Source organism: Curcuma longa, chromosome 9, assembly GCF_044706935.1.
Source record: "Curcuma longa cultivar G26 ecotype Majalengka, Jawa Barat chromosome 9, ITB_CL_G26_1.1, whole genome shotgun sequence".
Lineage (NCBI taxonomy): Eukaryota > Viridiplantae > Streptophyta > Magnoliopsida > Zingiberales > Zingiberaceae > Curcuma > Curcuma longa.
This window is the reverse complement of record NC_133869.1, coordinates 6,135,206-6,143,268: the sequence shown is the minus strand read 5'-3', so window position 1 is coordinate 6,143,268 and position 8,063 is coordinate 6,135,206. Positions and strand designations below refer to the sequence as shown.

Below are 8,063 nucleotides of genomic sequence, written 5' to 3'. Positions count from 1 at the left end.
ACTGCCTCTTAGTAATATTGGGGGTTGGATTTGATGCAATTGAGAAAGGAGCGAGCTTTGTAAGATATTGCACCACTGCGTTCGTTGTGGCTTTTAAAGTTGGAGTTGGTCTTAAGAAAGGAGTGATCTTTCATCACTTCTGTGATAGTGCTTGCTCCAGCTCTGCTTCAACTCCTTGTTTGCCGTGTGCAGCTCCAAGTAGAAGGTATAGGATCCTTATATTTCTCAGCTTCCATTTTTCTCAGCGAAGTAATTATAGTAGTTTTCTTTCTTTGCTTTTTGAATGAAGGAATTGGTGGATTGAAGAAACTGATCTGAGCAAATAAGCTACGTTCAGAAATGGCTGCTGTGATCTATCATCCTTCATGCCTCCTCATTCTGTCCACTATTTTGATCCTTATCCCAGACACAAACCAATTGCAACTATCAGAAGTCTTGTCCCTCCTGCGAATCAAGCGGCTAATGAACTACCCACCTATTCTAAGTAGGTGGAACATCGAGACAGACTTCTGCAGTTGTGAATCAAACCCATATTTAACAGTTGTTTGCTATGAAGAGAGTGTAACGCAGTTGCACATAGCAGGCAATGGAAGTTCTCCAATTCTTCCTCATAGCTTCTCCATTAACTCATTATTTGCTGCTCTTTACAAGTTGCCTAACCTGAAGGTCCTCTCTTTAACATCACTAGGCCTATGGGGTCCCCTGCCTGGCAAGATTTATCGGTTATCTTCTCTTGAAATTCTCAACATGAGCACAAATTATTTGTATGGATCAATTCCTACGCAAGTTTCAAGATTGATAAATCTCCAAACGTTGATACTTGATCATAACATGTTCAGTGGACGAATTCCATATCTGTTGGGAGAGCTTCCACTAATGACCGTGTTTAGATTGAAGAACAACTCTCTCAGTGGGTCTCTGCCTGATTCATTTAGCAGATTAAAGTCACTCAGAGTGCTTGTTTTGTCGTCCAATATCTTGTCTGGAGAGTTGCCAGATCTCAGCAATTTGACATTCCTTCAAGTTCTTGATTTGGAGAATAACTACTTTGGACCACGATTTCCAAGCTTGGGCAGGAAGCTTATAACACTTGTCTTGAGAAAGAACAAATTTTCAGGTGGCTTGCCTGCTGAAGTAAATAGTTACTATTTTCTGGAAAAATTGGACATATCTTCCAATAGGTTTACTGGGCCTTTCATGCCGGCATTGTTGTCTCTCCCTTCACTTCACCTTCTTAGTATCGCTGGGAACAGGTTTACTGGAATGCTTCTGCCAAGTATGCCATGTACTGATGAGCTTGAATATGTGGATTTGTCATCAAATCTTCTGACTGGGAACCTGCCTACATGCCTGATTTCAAACTCAAAGAATGTGGTTCGGTATGCGGCAAATTGTCTTGGGACCGAGGATCAGAACCAGCATCCATTCTCATTCTGCCAGACCGAAGCATTGGCTGTGGGAATAGTACCTCACAAAAGGATGAATACATCAGGTGGCAAAAGAGCTTTTCTTGTTGTGGTCATTGGAGGCATTGTTGCAAGCATTTCTCTGGTGATGATGGTTTTCTTTGCAATTAGAAGAGCTAAGATCAAGCAGGCAGCCAAAAAAGGCCCAAGGAGTACATCAGAGCTTGCTTCAGTGGGGTATTCTACCCAGTTTTTCCCTGATGCAAGTAATAATAACTTTCTCTCAGTCTCTAGCACAATATAAACAAGCATATAATATTATGATGTGTATATATCTATTAGTTAATGCCAAATGAAAACTAATCAATATAATTACTATGCCTCTGATGCTTCTCTTCCTGTCGAGATATTATGATGCCAGAACATTACAATTGGCGATGAGGAATTCAGTTAACTCGTTGGTGCTCACAGATCAATTGTTCAAAAATGCTTGCATGTATTTATATCTTCATGGCCATCATAGCTCTTCTATTTATTATGGTTAATGACTCTGTGTTTTCTCTTTATTTGATAGGTCATATGTTGCAAACACTTAACATTCCACCATACAGACCTTTTTCATTGAAGGAGCTTGAAGATGCTACAAAGAATTTTGACACATCAAGTTTCATTAAAGAAGGCCCTTATGGTCAGGTGTGCATTTCCACTTGTCATCCAGTTCAAGCATATTCCTACAGTTTCAGTTATATCTTGTAGAGTGTACTTGTCTTTCTCTTTGCTTTGCATTTCTTAACTACACATCTAACATGAATGTTTTGGATAGTTTGGTAAAGTATTTTAACTGTTCTTGATGTTATGGAATCATATAAGATAATTTCACATAATGTTCCTATTAAAACAAAGCTTTATCAGTTCTATCGAAATCATTTGCACTGCATAATGTACATGGTTTGGTGGTCCAGATTTCAGGCTGCTAATTCAACCCATGATTTTTCTTTTTGAAAAAAAAACATAAATTTTTTTTGGCTAGCTTTGCTGATCCAGAAACATTCAGATTTACAGAATTCACTCATAAAACCAAGAGAAAAAAAATTCCATGATACTTTTCAAGTTGTTTGCAGCTGGTCTGAGCATTACTTTTATGATACCAGATGTACAGAGGAAAGCTTAAAGAAGGTACCTTGGTGGCAATAAGATGCTTGAAGCTGAAAAAAGCTCAAAATCCCCAGATCTTTGACCGTCACATTGAACTGATCTCAAAGCTTAGACATCACCATCTAGTCAGTGCCCTTGGTCATGGGTTTGAGTATTATCCCAATGAATCCTCTGTCAGCAGATTGTTTCTTGTCTTTGAGTTCGTCTCAAGTAGAACATTAAGAAGTAACGTTTCAGGTGAAGGTTTAGCAAAGTTATTGTTATTAGATTCTTAATTTTCTAGAATTTTGATTGTTTCTGTTTGTGTTCTTTGGAAATCTACAGAGGGAGTAGATAGTGAAAAGCTCACATGGATGCAGAGGATATCCGCTGTCATTGGTGTTGTTAAAGGCATTCAATTTCTACATGGAGGTATGATGCCTGGTCTGTTTGGAAATAATCTTAAAATCACAAATATCCTTTTGGATCAGCACCTCGTTGCGAAAATTGGCAGCTACAATCTACCAACACTAGCAGAGGATATGAAATGCGAGGTATTATCTAACCCCTTCCAGCCTTCTTCTCATGTTCATTGGTTCTTTCGTTCCTCGACATCGGTTCTGATTGGAACTATATGTTTGTGAACAGCTGATAAGAAATTCTTCATGTGGTTTACAAGAAACCAACGAAAGGTAAGTACTTATAACACTCCTCAAACCATTCAGATAAAATGCTTCTCTCCCTAGTAACAGTAGTAGATGATATGTATCATTTCTATTAGCAAAGTGCAAACCCATTACCAGTGCTATTTTGATCTGTAAGATACGAAATTTAGACTTCATGATCCAATCCCCGATAGTCTTTTATTCTAGTTTTCATGACGAATGTGACCTTTGTAAATCAGACTAGTGTTCTTATACCATTGCGGAACTCAAAATAAGAGATGAATTTTTTTACTCTTTACAGATCCAAGCACTTGGATAAGGTTGACATCTATGATCTTGGTGTCATCTTACTTGAGATTATAACTGGAAGACCAATCAAATGTGTCAGAGAGGCAGGCAAAATGCAGAATCAGGTAAAGGTTTACCGAAATATCTTAGTAGTCTTCAATGGCGGAGCCAGCCCGGGTGATTTACCCGGGCTGATCTCTGACGGTGGGCTATGCCGACGAGCTTTGAGTTATTTTACCCGGGCTGGCTCTTCTTTTTTCTTTTTAAAAAAAAAAAAATTCTTATGTAAATTTAAACTGTTTCGCCGTGGAGCACCCAGGCTATAACCCGGGTAAAGTAAAACGTGGCTCCGCCCTTAGTAGTCTTCGTGCCGTCTTACTACTGAAACCTGAAATTACTTGCATGCAAAAACCAGTCAGCAAATTAGGCTGACAGGAATGCCATCTTGAACTCCTACTGTTTGCAGCTACAAGAAAGCACGACGCCAGAAATGGCGAGGAGGAGCTTTGTGGATCCTGTAGTGAGCAACTCGTGCAGCGACGAATTTTTGACGACTGTAATGGGGATTTGCTCGAGATGCCTCTCCAAGGATCCAACTCAGAGACCTTCGATCGAGGATGTGCTGTGGAACTTGCAATTTGCTGTCCAAGTCCAAGAATCATGGAAGGGAGGCTCTCACAGCAGTGGGGAATCACCATCTCCACCATCCCTGATTCCCTCACCACTTGAATTCAATTGCTGACTCCTTTGTCAAGTGCTAAATTATGGCACCTATTCAGTCACTTGCTACCGCTACATTGCTACTGCATTACTCATTCTGTTTGTTGTTGATAGTGCTAAATTATACATTTATCATAAGGTGTTAAAGCCATTCAGAAAATCAGTGTTAAAGCCATTGTCACAAAATTCTCCCACAGAAGTTTATATAATCAGAATTATTCGAATGGTTAACCCTCACACTACAAAATGTTCTATTTGACCTTCATATTTAAAGTATTTAATTGTTTTTTTTTCATTTTTAACCTAACGATCTTTTATTGTTGCAATAAACAGTTTACTTTGCTATTCTCTTTAGTAAATGGTAGAATTCGTCACTCCAACGGTCTTACATGGTCGGCTCCATAATTATTTGTGAGGAGGTAAATCGAGAAGTTACAGTTAATCATGACAGGGAGGGCATTGCTTTGACTTCGTCGAGATTCAATCCTTGTCCACTTCAATAAATCTGCTCCGTCGTAACCAACTCAACTATGCTCCAGGAGCTACTTTATTCTCGAACTATTTATGATATTGAGTCATCAATTTACTTGGTGTCTTGGTGAGGGCATTGCTTTGACTTCGTCGAGATTCAATTCTTGCCCACTTCAATAAATCTGCTCCGTCGTAACCAACTCAATTATGTTCCGGGGGCTACTTTACTATTCTCAAACTATTTATAATATTGAGTCATGAATTTACTTGGTGTCTTGGTAATGGATCTGTTAGGTCAAACCATCCACCTTTTGAATAGTCGGATATCTGAATTAATAAAAATAAATAGATAAATAAACAACTTAATTTCCTCAGCAAAATAGCTTGATTATTTGGGGAACGATTGATAATATGAGATGCGTGCTTATTGTATCCAATTTTCATATTTAAAAAACTTCATATTGTATCCAATATATATTTTAATTTTTTAAAGAAAATATCTTATTTTACTAATAATTATCGTAGTATAGTTAAACTATCAATTCAAAAAATTTAATATGTTTTAGAATGTTAAATATTTTATTTCTAAATTAAAAATTTTATTGTAATTTAGGGATTATATATTTTTTTACAGTTATCTGCCCCACGCAGGTCGTTGACCCTTAGTCAAATAAATGACGTCGGTTGTTCAATTGCTGACCTGACTGCCGTGCCACGTCACGCGGAGCAACAAAGAAACGTGCAACATTAAACTACTGTAATATGGTTTTCGTGGATGGGATGAGAAATTGATCTGGGAACCACTCATTTTTTAAAAATAAATTTAAGCCATTTTTATTTCGTTTTCCTTTGATTAATAAATAATTTAAGCCTATTTTTTATTTTTTAAAATATTTTTATTTACTATTGTTATAACAACTTTACTCGAAATTATTATGATATGCTTAAAAATAGATTATAATGTGAATGAAGCCTATTATTATATGCTTAAAATTGCTATTGAGTGATAAAAATAAAAATATATAAAATGAAAACAACTAGAAGTCCCTATTAAATTAAATTGCATAGATGACGATAAAATTGAGAAGTTTATGAAATTAAAATATGTTATCTCTATGGTCTTATACGATTATCTTCACGATCATTTATGAAAAGATAAATTGAGAAGTTGTAATTGATTACGACGAAAGAAAGATATTGTCTCCGTCTAAATTTGATCTTTGTCTATTTCAATAATTTTATTCTGTTATAACCAATTCAATTATACTATGAGACGCTAATTTGATGATATATTATGAGGTGCAATGCGATGGAAATTCCACGAGCCTTCTTCTCCCTTTCACCATCACTTCTCAAAACCTCCAATTTCATGTTCTTAGGCTTGAATTCCACCTATATAGCTCAAACCATGGCGCAGCCATGAGCAGTTCAAATCCGACTTCCAGTTCGCCATTGCCACAAAATTCATTGTAGCTAGCCATGGCTTCTGCCTTCGTGAAAGCTTCCTTTTTCTTCCTCATTTCCCTGTTTCTTCTTGCAGTAGCAGTAGCTGCAGAAGAAGAAGACTGCCATGGCCTGGGCGAGCTTAAAGACCACGAAGCCATTTGCGCTTACCTCAAAGCTCACGCCTCCACCTGCGCCCCTGAAGGCTTCATTGACTACCTCCAACTCTTCTACTGCTCCTTCGGCGACCGCCCCCTCCTCGGCTACGCCCTCCTCTTGCTCTGCCTCCTTCTCCTCTTCTACCTCCTCGGCGACACCGCCTCCGTCTACTTCTGCTCCTCCCTCGAGGGCCTCTCCGCCGCGCTTCACCTCACGCCCACCATCGCCGGCGTCACGCTCCTCTCCCTCGGGAACGGCGCTCCCGACGTATTCTCCAGCCTCGTCTCCTTCTCCTCCTCCTCTGGCGTGGCCGACGTCGGCCTCAGCAGCGTCCTCGGCGGCGCCTTCTTCGTCTCCACCGTCGTCGTCGCCGCCATCGCCTTCGTCATCGATGGCGGCAGCGCCGCCATCGACCGCGCCAGCTTCCTCCGCGACCTTTGCTTCTTTCTCTTCATCCTCGCCGCTCTCTCCCTAGTACTGGTCACCGGGAGAACCGGCATTTGGGGCGCCATCGCGTTCTTCTCCCTCTACTTTGTCTACGTCCTTCTCGTATGGGCCATGCATCACTACAAAAATAGAAACAGCGATCTTCTAATCCCAATTCTCGATGGCTTGGCCGATGAAGAAGACCCAGAAACCAAACTAGCCTCCGAAGAACCTCGTCGACCGAAGGCTCATTTGAATTCTCCTGTTTCACACTACTTCTTCTGGTTCATCTACCTGCTAAAGATGCCACTCTACTTGCCGAGAAGATTAACAATTCCCGACGTGAGCAAGGAGAGATGGTCCAAGCCATTCACAGTTGCTTCAGTGAGCTTGTCACCTCTGTTCCTGGCGACCCTTTGGCTCTCCGAAACAGGAGAAGTAAGCACAGCGGAGAAGTTAACACTCTACTTCTTTGGGAGCTTAATCGGTCTTGTTCTTGGTGCCATTACCATGGTAACCACCGAGAGCTCTTCCCCTCCGAAATCCCTCTTGTTCCCTTGGCTTGCAGGTGGATTCTTGATGAGCGTGATATGGTCCTACCTTATAGCAGCGGAATTGGTCTCCTTACTTGTCTCCATTGGCGAGATAGCTCACATAAGCCCCTTGGTTTTGGCCTTCACCGTCTTGGCTTGGGGCAACTCACTGGGGGACCTCATTGCGAATCTCGCAATGGCAATCCATGGAGGAGGTAACGGGGTTCAGATTGCCATCTCTGGGTGCTACGCAGGGCCAATCTTTAACACACTTGTGGGATTGGGTTTGTCACTTGTGCTGGCTTCTGTGGCTTCTTATCCTACCCCATTTGTGGTGCCTCAGGACACCGCTATATTTGAGACATTAGGGTTCTTAATCGGGGGCTTGCTTTGGGCTCTCATCATCCTGCCAAGGAGAGGGATGAAGCCGGATAGGGTGTTGGGGGTCGGACTGTTGGCCATCTACTTGACATTTCTGTGCTTGAGGCTTCTTGAGAGCCTTGATCTGGTGAATTGAAGTTGGAACTCTACTAAACAAGTTTAATCCTGCAGTAGATCTCGTCGTGAATATTACTGGAAGTTTAGCAGTTAACTCTGGCCAATATGCAAACTGTAAATGTTCAGAAATGTGATCTGTATCAAATTACTACCTGAATTCCAATCAGTTTACTACTTTGGGAATTCAGTTCACAAGCTTTTAGCTTGATAGAAACATTGTAGAAAGGTTATTGCTCAAATGCATTGTAAGTTGATGTTTCAGAATGTGTCAAGAGTGGCTGATGCCTCTCGAGCAATACAGACAAAAAGGATAAGATATT

At 40.5% G+C, this 8,063-nt stretch overlaps 2 protein-coding genes across 2 annotated transcripts; both read left to right on the top strand.

Moving 5' to 3' along the window:
* Positions 1-309: 309 nt before the first annotated feature.
* Positions 310-4,347, top strand: LOC141835055 (putative inactive leucine-rich repeat receptor-like protein kinase At3g03770). The gene is made up of 7 exons (XM_074722484.1): positions 310-1,672; positions 1,981-2,099; positions 2,558-2,798; positions 2,886-3,094; positions 3,189-3,232; positions 3,507-3,618; positions 3,960-4,347. Exons 1-7 carry the CDS (start codon positions 340-342, stop codon positions 4,233-4,235), a joined length of 2,334 nt encoding a protein of 777 aa, XP_074578585.1. The 5' UTR covers positions 310-339; the 3' UTR covers positions 4,236-4,347.
* A 1,694-nt stretch (positions 4,348-6,041) lies between these two features.
* Positions 6,042-8,063, top strand: LOC141835101 (cation/calcium exchanger 1-like). Its single transcript, XM_074722528.1, has one exon. The coding sequence runs from the start codon at positions 6,164-6,166 to the stop codon at positions 7,760-7,762; it is 1,599 nt and encodes a 532-aa protein (XP_074578629.1). The 5' UTR covers positions 6,042-6,163; the 3' UTR covers positions 7,763-8,063.

Coding starts and splice junctions, on each gene's coding strand:
- LOC141835101 (XM_074722528.1), top strand. CDS start 6,164: ATGGCTTCTGCCTTCGTGAAAGCTTCCTTTTTCTTCCTCATTTCCCTG.
- LOC141835055 (XM_074722484.1), top strand. CDS start 340: ATGGCTGCTGTGATCTATCATCCTTCATGCCTCCTCATTCTGTCCACT. Junction 2,799..2,885: donor ATTAAGAAGTAACGTTTCAG/GTGAAGGTTTAG, acceptor GGAAATCTACAG/AGGGAGTAGATAGTGAAAAG. Junction 3,619..3,959: donor CAGGCAAAATGCAGAATCAG/GTAAAGGTTTAC, acceptor TACTGTTTGCAG/CTACAAGAAAGCACGACGCC.